Source organism: Rattus rattus, chromosome 16, assembly GCF_011064425.1.
Source record: "Rattus rattus isolate New Zealand chromosome 16, Rrattus_CSIRO_v1, whole genome shotgun sequence".
Lineage (NCBI taxonomy): Eukaryota > Metazoa > Chordata > Mammalia > Rodentia > Muridae > Rattus > Rattus rattus.
Window position 1 is genome coordinate 30276504 of NC_046169.1, and position 11430 is coordinate 30287933.

Here is an 11430-nt window from a genome sequence, read left to right on the forward strand (position 1 = left end):
TGTGTATGTGTGTGTATGTATGTGTGTATGTCTGTGTGTATATGTCGTGTGTGTGTGTGTGTGTGTGTGTGGTGTGTGTGTGTGTATGTGGTGTGTGCATGTGTGTGTCCCTGTCTATGTGTGTGTGTGTGTGTATGTCTGTGTGTGTTGTGTGTGTCTGTGTGTGTATGTGTGTGTGTGTGTGTGTGTGTCTGTGTGTGTATGTGTGTGTGTATGTGTGTATGTGTGTGTGTATGTGTGTCTGTGTGTGTGTGTATGTCTGTGTGTGTGTGTGTGTCTGTGTGTGTGTGTGTGTGTGTGTGTGTGTGTGTGTGTGTGTGTGTGGGGATCCTCACCCCACATGGATTTTCAGGGTCACCCTCAAGTCATCAGGCTTGGTGGCAGTGACTTCCCCATGGAGCCATCTTTTGTCAGCGTGTGTCCTTTGGTCCATTTGTACAGGAAACAGCCTGCCTCTACCCTCTTAGCAAACTGTGTCTATGGCTGTGGGTAGACGGGATAAGCACAGAGTCAGGTTGGTGACCCTTCTGCTTCTACTGGTGACTTCTCCTCCCAGTTCTAAGTGTCATGGGAACTTAGCCATTGAGGTCTTTGGGCGTAGGAGCATCCATATCTGTCTTCAGCAATCTCCAGTCATGCTACTTTTTAGTTAAAACCTTTAAACTTACATTTTCCAAATCTGATTGACAGTTAAAATGAGCAGAGTGCCAGAATTCATTTTTACAATAGAACCAAATACCAAATATGCTTCAGAGAAATGCAACGAGCCCAAGTTTCCCATGTCTTACTTCCCACATTGCAGAGATGCCTGGTTGTCCCCCCACTTCAGGAGCCCCACTTTAACTCAAGCTCGCATTTCCTAGCATTTACTCAGGACCTTAGGGGCACCGATGCCCCTTCCTTCCCAGTGTTACTAATTCAAAGCATCGGTAAGGTCTCAGATTCTGTTCTTACTCCTCATCACTCTGGAGTGTAAAAGTGTAAGCCACACAACGAGATAAATACAACACATTTATTTTCATCTGTGTACAATGTCAGTTCACCATAAACCATGAGAAGTTTGTACTTCATGTGCCGGATACCTTGGGTCTCACTAACCAGCCACTCCTTTACCATCTACCCTGTTCCTCCAGCTGATTTAAAACAGCCTAAATGCACTTGCTTGGCCTCCACCCGCCTGCTTCCCTAGAACCGCCTGCATTTCCACAGAGTCTGAGATTGTGTGACCTGAGCGCTAGCCCCAGACGCTTTCCTCTTGTTTTATTTTCCCCTAAAGTAATTTAGGGACACAAGGTCTGTTTATTAAAAATTAAGGAAGTTTTATTTTTAAGGGCTGATTTTAGAAGAGTTGTAAAGGTTTTTCAGCCACCTCTGTTTCCCTAGTCAGCTGCCCCACTGTGAACATGTCACATAGCCACAGTCACCACCACTCAGCTCGTTGTAGCTTCCCATCACAGTCTCTTCTGATCGGTGACAGGCCCTCACTGAGGATGACCTCAGCATGTTTGTATTTCACAGCACAACTTTACACACCCACACCTCACATGCGTACACACTTTTGCCGCTCTCCTTTGGGGTTGATTCCTTTGTGTCTTGCCCAACCTCCATGTCTCCCCCAGCCTCCCCATCCTTCCTCTTGCAACCCAGACTCCCCCACTGGCCAGTTCTAGTTTTCCTAAAGGCCTCTCACTCCCTCTAGTGGGCCAGCAGAGGACCGGGGCTGCATTCCTGTGGAACCCCTCAGGTTCTGTTCTGCCTACGAAGACCCACATACCCTTCTGCCCTGGCCTTTCTGTAGTTCAGTTATAGGAGCAGCCCAGTGCCTCTCCGGATTGGTTGAGCAGCCCGGTGCCTCTCCGGATTGGTTGAAAAGCAATTGACCCTCAGTTTGAATGAGACAAATCTTTGCTACTGTTTTGGCTCACACAATCTTAAAAACACAACCTCTGAACTTGCCAAAAAGTTACTGAAATTAGTGAGAACCAATGGATATTTCCAGCAAAATCCCGCTCTGCATGACCTCGGTATAATTGCTTTGCATGTTCGTATTTTAATTGTCACTGCTTGGTAATTATTTTTTCCAGAATAACCATTCAACTATATATTTGGTTATAGTTTTTTTTTGGGGGGGGGGGGTCATGCAACAATTATTAATTTTTTTAAATCTACGTCTTCCCAATGTATTAACGTGTCTCTCTGAGTTCAAATGGACACAGTGACATGCAGGTTCTGCATGCCTGTGCGTATAAGCCTTTTCTCTCCCTCTCCCTCTCTCTCTTTCTCGCAGTAAGTAGCACTTACAGGCAGAACAGCCTCAGTCCCCACGCAGCTTCCCTTTTCCACGGTGTTAACCCAAGTTACTCTCAAGTCTGTGCTGGAATAGCTGCTCGCTGACCGCTGGCTGCCCTAGTTGATGTCTGGACCTCTTTAACTCTCTGGTTTCTTAGAGAATCCGAGTACAGAAAAGACGCCGATGAAGAGAAAGCCTCCTTGCAGAAATCCATCAGCCTCACCAGTGCCTTACTCACGGAGAAGGACGCGGAGCTGGAGAAGCTGAGGAATGAGGTAGGGTGCTGGGGCGGATAGATGGTCCTGCCGCACACCCTGCCCCTCCCCCTGGCCTGAGCCCAACATCTCTTGCAGGTCACAGTGCTCAGGGGGGAAAACGCCTCTGCCAAGTCCCTGCACTCAGTCGTGCAGACCCTGGAGTCGGATAAGGTGAAGCTTGAGCTCAAGGTCAAAAACCTGGAACTTCAACTCAAGGAAAACAAGAGGCAGCTCAGCAGCTCCTCAGGTACAGGGATGCCCTGTGGGCTCCTCCCATCCCCATCCAGCGCCTCCTCCATAGCCTCCACCTGTGCCCAGCTGCCCCGCCCCCACCTCTCCCAACACTTAGCCAAAGGACTGGTCACAAGTGTGCCTGGCGTTGTCACCTCATGCTGTGTGGCTGTTACAACACACATACGACATGACCCGACAGCGACCATCATATGAGCAAACCATGAGGCCTCAGAGCATCAAGGGGAACAGAGATCACCTTGGTGGGAGATGCTAGGGTGCAGCCATAAACATCAGACACGAGTACCCCCTAGGTGGCCATCTTGAGAGAATCCCCAAAGGGATAGGGCCAGCGTCTTCGTCTTCAAGACCCAGTAGCAGCCAGAGAGCGGGCAGGGACTTGTCCTCATTCTCATGAGAGCGTCCCTTGGCAGCTGGGCACTCGGCAGCTAGGGACTGGCTGGAAGTGTTCTCCGTGCTCCTCTGACTGCTCTCGTTCTTGTTTTAAATTCCAGGTAACACTGATGTTCAGACAGAAGAGGATGAGAGAGCCCAGGAGAGTCAGGTAATGCTCCTCTCTTAGTGCTTCTGCTGTCTGCTGTCCCCCGTCACTAGGTATCTCGAGAGAGTAGCGCTGAGCATTAAAGTGTACACGGTGAGAAGCCTTCCGGTCTCCGCTGCTCATTCCCCACATCCGACACTGATCCCATGTCCTACCTGCTGCAGGCAGTGGGCCTTTGTGGTTCGGTAGCTGTGGTGTGAGACAGCGCATCCTGCAGTTCTTGGAAGGCCGAGGTGGGAGGAGGATCAGTGGACCATGGAGTCTGAGGTCAGCCTGGGTCGCACAGAGGAGCCTGCCCCCTGACAAGCACACTCCAGGACTTCAAGTTTTGCCCCCCCCTTTTTTTTTTTCAAGAAAGGACTTCTCTGTGTAGCCCTGACTCTCCTGGAACTCACTCTGTAGACCAGGCTGGCCTTGAACTCTAAGAGATCCGCCTTCCTCTGCCTCTCTACTTCAGGGATTAATGTGTCTACTACTTGACTCTGTTTTTCTTTTGAGACACAGGGCTTTATGGAGCCCTAATCGGCCTCGACCTTTGCTGCTTCTGCTGCCCTGCCTCCCAGTCACTGAATCACAGTTGGGCAGCACCAGCACAGCCACCTCCCTTTACAGCTTTTTGCCTTGCTTTGTTTTAAGATTTATTGATATGAGTACACTGTCGCTGTCCTCAGACACCAGGACAGGACATCGGATCCCATTACAGATGGTTGTGAGCCACCATGTGGTTGCTGGGATTTGAACTCAGGACCTCTGGAAGAGCAGTCAGTGCTCTTAACTGCTGAGCCGTCTCTCCAGCCTCCGTTATTGTTGAACTTTAGTAGCATACCCCATAATCCATTATCTGTACTTGTTATCTTTTCTTTAGCTGTGTACTACTCCATTACGTGGCTGTACCACAGTTTAGTCAGTTCCCTTTGGTGGACAGGACACTGTGATCTGTCTAACCCTGTGGGTATCTATGAAAACCCAGTGCTATAAGGAATGCCCTTAAACAGCTTTCAGACTCCGACTGACCCAGCATTAGCTTTGTCTCTTAGCCTCTCACAGGCATAGAACAGAATTAACATTGTTTTTTCTCCCCCCCTTCCTTTCTGCTTTCATCTGTTTCTGCTGCTGCCGCCAACACTTTCCCTCCCATCAGCAAATGGTTTGTTTTATGCTTCCTAATTTGTGTACATTGTGCGTGTGACTGTGTGTATGGTACCCTTGTCCCTGGAACGGAGCCCTACAGAATGACTTAGAAGATGCAACCGGAAAGTCAGATGTGAGGGCTGGAGAGATGGCTCCGTGGGTAGGAGCGGTAGCTGCTCTTACAGAGGACTGGCTTGAGTTCCCAGCACCCATGTGGTGGTCCACAACCATCCTGAACTCCAGTGCCAGGGAATCCAGCTCCCCCCTAACCCCCGACCTCCACATCCACACAGGCACAACACTCATACACATAAATCTGGAAGAAAGAAGAAAGCGAGTCAGGTGTGGTAGGATATCCATGAGACGCCAGCATCCGGGAGGCCGAGGCAGCAAGGTCTATTAATTTGCCATAGCTGCAGTGTAAGATCCTGTCTTAGGAAAGGAAGACAGTTCACGGTGAATCTGGTTTGTGTCTTGTCTGTCTGAGACAGGGACTAACTATAGACTAGACCAGACTAGCTTTAAAGGAGCAGACAGCAGCTGCCTCTGCCTCCTGAGCGCGGGGATTAACGGTGTACGTCACGCCTAATTTAATAGTGAGTCTAGGGCCAGCCTGGGATACTTACAAGAGTCTATTCAAGAAAGACAGACAGACAGAAAAAAGAAAGAGAAGAAGGAAGGAAGGACAGCTAAAGTGTGTGAATCAAGACAGAGACGTTTCAATTTGCAGAAATGAAATCTTTTACTTGTAAAAGAGGGAAGAATGTTTTGTTTTCAGAGAACCCTTAAAAGACACGAAGTCTTCAGGACCTGTTACTTTTTGATGGTCACTTTGTTGTCTTTGCTGCCAGCTCTTTCTAGAACACGTGCTCTTCCTGTGTGTGTGTGCGCGTGTGTGGGGGGGGACGACGGACATGTCCCACCTCTCCTCAGCAGAAAGAGAGCTTGGCCTTCTCTATTAAAGCCCTATATCTTTACCAGAGATTCCCTGTACACACACACACACACACACACACACACACACACACACACACACACACACACACACGAAGGAAAAATAAAGCAGGTATTCAGAAATGTGAAATTTTGACTGTGGGCAGTGTAAGGTGTTTTTGTTTTCTTGAAACACCAGCGGTAGCATTTCACTAGTCCACACATCAGTGATTTAAGTGCAGTGTCCTTTGTCTGAGCAAAGTGAGGTTTATCCGTTCACAGCTGCAGAGACGCAGTGACCTGACTTTAAAGCGTCTCTTGATACAGAACAGTACCTTAGTAACAAACACTGAGAGATGGGAAAGGGAAGAGAGGAACCTGCTTGCCGCCTTCACCTAGCCATCACCTCATCCCAGCGAGCTGCAGGTCACCGGGCAGCCTCAGCCCTGCTGTGCCCTGACACGTTTGCAGCTGTAGTGTGAGCACATCCTTCCCCACCTCAAGATACTGCAGCCGTGAGGGCGTAGACGTTCCCACAGCTCACTCTTCTTTTTTTCTTTGAAAAAAAAAAAAAAAACCAGATTGATTTCCTCAACTCGGTAATAGTGGACCTTCAAAGAAAGAACCAAGACCTCAAGATGAAGGTGGAAATGATGTCTGAAGCTGCGCTGAACGGCAACGAGGAGGATCTGAACAGCTACGACAGGTAGGACGGGGCTTAGCCCATGAGAAGGGCGCAGAGGGCCAAGCTGCCGCTCGTTTTATTAGATTTGTTTGGTGTATACCAGTATTTTGCTGACATGTATGTTTGTGCACCACACGTGTGCCTGGTGCTCTTGGAGGCCAGAAGAGGACATCGGATGCCGTGGACCTGGAGTTACAGATGGTTACGATCCTTCTTGTGGATGCTGGGCCTTCTGTTCTAAAAGCTGAGCCCTCCTGCAGCCTAGCCTGCACATTTATAAAGGTTTATCCAGAAGCTCCTAGCTGTGGCCACTGTTGGTCCTTAGGCATTTTTTAAAGATTTATTCATTTATTATATATAAGTACACTGTAGCTGTCTTCAGACACACCAGAAGAGGGCGTCGGATCTCATTACAGATGGTTGTGAGCCACCATGTGGTTGCTGGGAATTGAACTCAGGACCTCTGGGCAGTCCGGCTCTTAACCACTGAGCCATCTCTCCAGCCCCGGTCCTTAGGCATTTTAAAGTTCTCTGTGAGTCTATCCCCTCCTGAGTTTCCTCTGACCAACTTCCTGGTTTTCTGTGTTGACATTTGTAGTGATGACCAGGAGAAGCAGTCCAAGAAGAAACCCCGCCTCTTCTGTGACATTTGTGACTGCTTTGATCTCCACGACACAGAGGACTGCCCCACCCAGGCGCAGATGTCAGAAGACCCTCCGCACTCCACTCACCACGGCAGCCGGAGCGAGGAGCGGCCATACTGTGAGATCTGTGAGATGTTTGGCCACTGGGCCACCAACTGCAACGACGATGAGACCTTCTGAGGAGGCCGGGCACACAGGACTGGGCTTCCCGGACGCCGGCCCCTCAGCAGCTTTCCACCAGCGCTGCCCACGTGACTTCGGAAGAACTCCTTATTTTTTGACCCCCCTGTCAACAAATCTGAGAAAGTATTTTGATCTTCAACAGATTTCCCTTTCTTTTCCTCTCGTAAGTTAAAATAATAAACATTTGGTAGGTGGGCTTGCACTTCCGTCCTTGTTTTCTGGATTTTTAAGGTTTAAGACATTGTACGAGGTGCTACAGTAACTTTTTGTTCCCGGAGAAACACCCTGGGACAAGCTGGACCCTGGCAGTGTCTTATTTAAGAAACTTTAAATTATGACGTTAAGACATTTGCACTAAAATGTTTCCTGGCTTCATCTGTATATTTCGGTTGTTGTTTTTGTTACGCTTTGACACTGGAATGAGTTGCAAAAAGAAAAAAAAGCGCCACTTTGTGATTTCGTGCCCTCCTTTACTTTTATTCCTAAATGTCCAAGCCGTCGGCACTACCCGCTGTCAGTAGTGCCCTTTTCCAGGCTTGACAAGACTTGGGCGAGATTATAAATCATGAAACAGGTGAGAGGGAGGGGAAAGCCCCAAACTGCTGTGGGGACATTTTCTAATCTATATGCTGCACCCCTGGTGGTGTTTTCTTTATTGGTTTTACATAATTTCAACCTCTATATATTATATGTATATATATTTTTTAAAAACAAAATCTATATTTTGGGAAAAAAAAAGTCTATACAGCGTGTCTTCTTTTCAGATTTTTTTACCTTTACAAAAAGAAAACACCTAAAGGCTCACCAGGATGTGACCGGCTGGGCCAGAGACAGGCTCTGCGGTGTCACGGCCGTCGTCTTTGTTTCCGTGTTGTTTCTTAGCCAGCTCGTCGGTTGTTCCCTTCTTTAGCAGATAACCCCAGCAGCAAACCAAGCCGCTCTTACGGCCGCCAAGCTAACCGGTCCACAGCCCTCCCTTATGCATCTGTGCGGTTCGTTTGTTGTTTGTTGTTTGTTTTTTTCTTTTACTGTATTTTTAATGAATGTATGATGAGAAATTCAACATGGATAATTTTGAATTTTCTTATCACAAAAAGATAAAACAAAGGACCTCAATCAACTGAAGAGTTTATCAGCCAGTCTGAGTCTGTCTGTCTTCACTTGAATGTCTTTGATATGTAAGAAGGAGTCAGACGCGCGTCCATGCTGCGTGCAGGATAAGAGCTTCCACCTTTGTATATAAATAAGCCTTCGCCATGTCCCCCGTAAGATTATCCACTGTGCTTGACGAGTGAACATTCAACAAACCTGTTACCAGTTGGCATTTTGGGTTAATAAAACTATAGGAATTATTTCACAAACGAAATATGTAAAGCAGTATTAAAATCTGAGTTCTGTACCTACTTCAATGAATGTTTCGGTTCTTTCTTTGTTCTCTGTTTTTGCCAGTGGGAGTAGACACATTATTCTTAGGCTTACTTGTTACGGGTTTTTTCTTCAAGTAGGAAAACCCTTTGGATTCCAAAGGCAATCTCTTCCTCCCTCTACCACGAAGCCACCATGTCAGGTCCCCAAAGGGCTCCTTCACGTCTATAAAACACGTTTCTGAACAACTTTAACAAGTTGTCATGTGCAGCCGGACCTTTTGGAGGCAGAGGCAGAAGAGGCAGAAGTCAAGGCCATCTTTGACTATGTAACGACTTGAAGACCAGCCTAAGCTACGTAAGACCCTGTGTGAAAAAGCAGAGAAGCCAAGGGGTGGGGGCTCACACCTTTAGTCCCAGCACTCAGGAGGCAGAGGCAGAGGCAGGCAGGTCTCTGAGTTCCAGGAAAGCCTGGGCTATGAAGGGGAGTTCCTGTTCTACAAAGGGAATTCCAGGATAGCCAGAGCCTACACAGGGCTACCCTGTCTTGAAACACACACACACACACACACACACACACAGAGAGAGAGAGAGAGAGAGAGAGAGAGAGAGAGAGAGAGAGAGAGAGAGAGAGAGAGAGAGAGAGAGAGGTGGGGAAGGAGAGGAGAGAGAGAGAGACACTAAGTGTTAGGCCTTAAAATTATTGATAGAATTGCTTATAATAATGTTAACAGCTGCTGGGTGGTGATAGCACACACCTTTGTTCCCAGCACCCAAGAGGCAGAGGTAGGTGGATCTCTGAGGCTAGCCTGGTCTACAGAGGGGCTGCCAGTGCTACACAGTGAAACCCTGTCTCCAAAAATAGTCAGAAAGAGCTGGATATATTTAGTGATCCATATGATACTTGGCCAACATGCACAGAGCCCTGGGTTCAATCCTCAGTGCCACGCACTTGCAAACGATGCTGTCAATCACTGAGCGTATGTGGGAAAGATATACACTGGGCACGGTGGCAAATACCGAATTCCTGGATTGGGAAGGTGGAGGTAGGAGAATCATACAAGGAGGTCTTGGCTATATAGGGAATTTGAGGCTAACTTGGGATACATGAAAAACACTGTCTGGAAATAAGAAAGGCTGGGGAGATAGCTCGGTTAGGACTATCCCAGGTTCCACAAAGTGGAGCATGGTGGCATACACTTGTAATCCCAGTACAGAGGAGAGAGAGAGGCAGGCCCCTAGGGGCTTCCTAGGCCAGCTGGCCTAACCAACTTGGCAAGTTACAAGCCAGTGGAAGAATTTTACAAAGGGGATGGCACCTTAGAAATGACAGCTGAGATCGCCTGGCCTGGGCATGCACTTGAATAGGCGCACACATAAACACCAGGCCCTAGGAGGCTTTGACTTCTGTGCGGTGCCACTGTTCAGTGTTGCTGGAAAGGGGATTTGCGGGGAGGCAGCTGGAGACCGAAGCAGGTAGATTGCCAGTTCAAGGCCAGCCTGGCTTGATGATGAGACCCTGCCTCAAGGTGGGGCAGGGTGTCCAAAGCTTGAAAGTGGTCCCAAGCCAACAGAGGGAAAGTGTCCTAGAAGGCTGCACAACGTCTTGGAAGGATCCTAGGCTTCTGAGTGACATCACGAACCATCAACGACCAATTCTGTTCCCATCAGAACATAAAAGATGCCTTTCACCCATCAAGTTCTATTTCTTTGTTTTGTTTTTTGCAGGATTTCTTTGCATAGCCTTGGCCGTACTAGAACTAGCTCTTGTAGACCAGGCTAGCCTCAATCTTTTTTTTACTTTATTTAAGAAAAACCAAGTGGGGCTGAAGAGATGGCTCAGTGGTAAACAGCACTGGCTGCTCTCCCAGAGGTCCTGAGTTCAAATCCCAGCAAACATGTGGCGGTTCACAACCATCTGTAATGGGATCTGGTGCCCTCTTCTGGTGTGTCAGAAGACAGCTACAGTGTACTTAAATAAATCTTTAAAAAAGAAAAGTGAAGCCATGTGTGACAGACATCTGTCACTCTAGTACTTTAGAGAGGGATCAGGAAGTCAAGGTCATCCTCAGCTCCGTAGTTCACTGCCTGCATGGACTGCATGAGACCCTGTTAGAAGCTGGAAGAGAAGAGGAAGAGAAATAACGGATTTCTTCTCTCAAAGCATTCTGTGAACCATTCAGAAATTAACTACATTGGGTTATCCACTGCTTTATTATAATATATTTAAAAGAAAACGTTATAATAATCGGGACTGACAGGATCGGGGAGCAGAGCAGACATTCTACATTCCGTGGTAGAAAAAGGAGTCTGCACTTACAATCATGACTGGCGTAGCACACAGGCGTTATCAGTAGCTTGCTTGCTTTGAGTTAAGGTTCCAAATGGCGTTGGAGGAACATTATCAACACTGGCAGGCTCAGCTCAGGCATCCCGCCGCTAAGAGGCTAAGGCGATGGATGGACCACCTAACCAGAGGGATGACACTGAGGCGATGGCCTTGTGCACCCTCCACCCCCTACCCCATCCCCTGTCCCCGCATCACCCTTTCAGGTCACTGGCTTTCTGAACACAGCACGATTTAAAGAGTCCATTCTTGGTGGGGCTGAGAGAAACCTTGGTGATTAAGAGCATTTGCTGCTCTTCCAGAGGACCGGTATCAGTTTCCCCTAGCAACCTTGTGATAACTCCTAGCTGGCTGTAAGTTCAGCTCCAGGGGATCTGATGCCTCTGGCCTCTGAGGGTGCCTGCACTTGTGTGCACAAACTCACATGCAAACAAACATAGACACCTACACATAATTAACAATAATAAAAGTAAATTTTTTAAAAAAAAAAAGACTTTATTTTTCATATATGAGTACACTGTGGCTTGCTCTCTTTTTTTTTTTTTTTTTTTTCCGGAGCTGGGGACCAAACCCAGGGCCTTGCGCTTGCTAGGCAAGCACTCTACCACTGAGCTAAATCCCCAACCCCCACTGTGGCTCTCTTCAGACACACTTGAAGAGGGCATCCGATCCCATTACAGATGGTTGTGAGCCACCATGTTGTTGCTAGGAATTGAACTCAGGATCTCTGGAAGAGCAGTCATTGATCTTAACCACTGAGCCATCTCTCTAGCCCCTAAAAGTAAGTTTTCAATAATTTATTC

At 47.8% G+C, this 11430-nt stretch overlaps 1 protein-coding gene across 5 annotated transcripts in view; it reads left to right on the forward strand.

Annotated features, from left to right (window-relative positions):
- Clip1 (CAP-Gly domain containing linker protein 1) overlaps positions 1 to 8325 on the forward strand; it is a 77499-nt gene extending 69174 nt beyond the window's left edge. For 3 of the 5 annotated variants that reach the window (XM_032887165.1, XM_032887164.1, XM_032887168.1), the window contains 5 exons: positions 2448 to 2565; positions 2644 to 2794; positions 3294 to 3343; positions 5986 to 6110; positions 6688 to 8325. In XM_032887165.1, the coding sequence (XP_032743056.1) occupies positions 2448 to 2565; positions 2644 to 2794; positions 3294 to 3343; positions 5986 to 6110; positions 6688 to 6913 (670 nt within the window). In that variant the 3' untranslated portion in view covers positions 6914 to 8325. Of the gene's footprint in view, positions 1 to 2447; positions 2566 to 2643; positions 2795 to 3293; positions 3344 to 4481; positions 4488 to 5985; positions 6130 to 6687 lie in introns of those variants that run through there. The other 2 variants (XM_032887167.1, XM_032887162.1) reach the window with 2 other exon arrangements.
- Positions 8326 to 11430: the final 3105 nt, after the last annotated feature.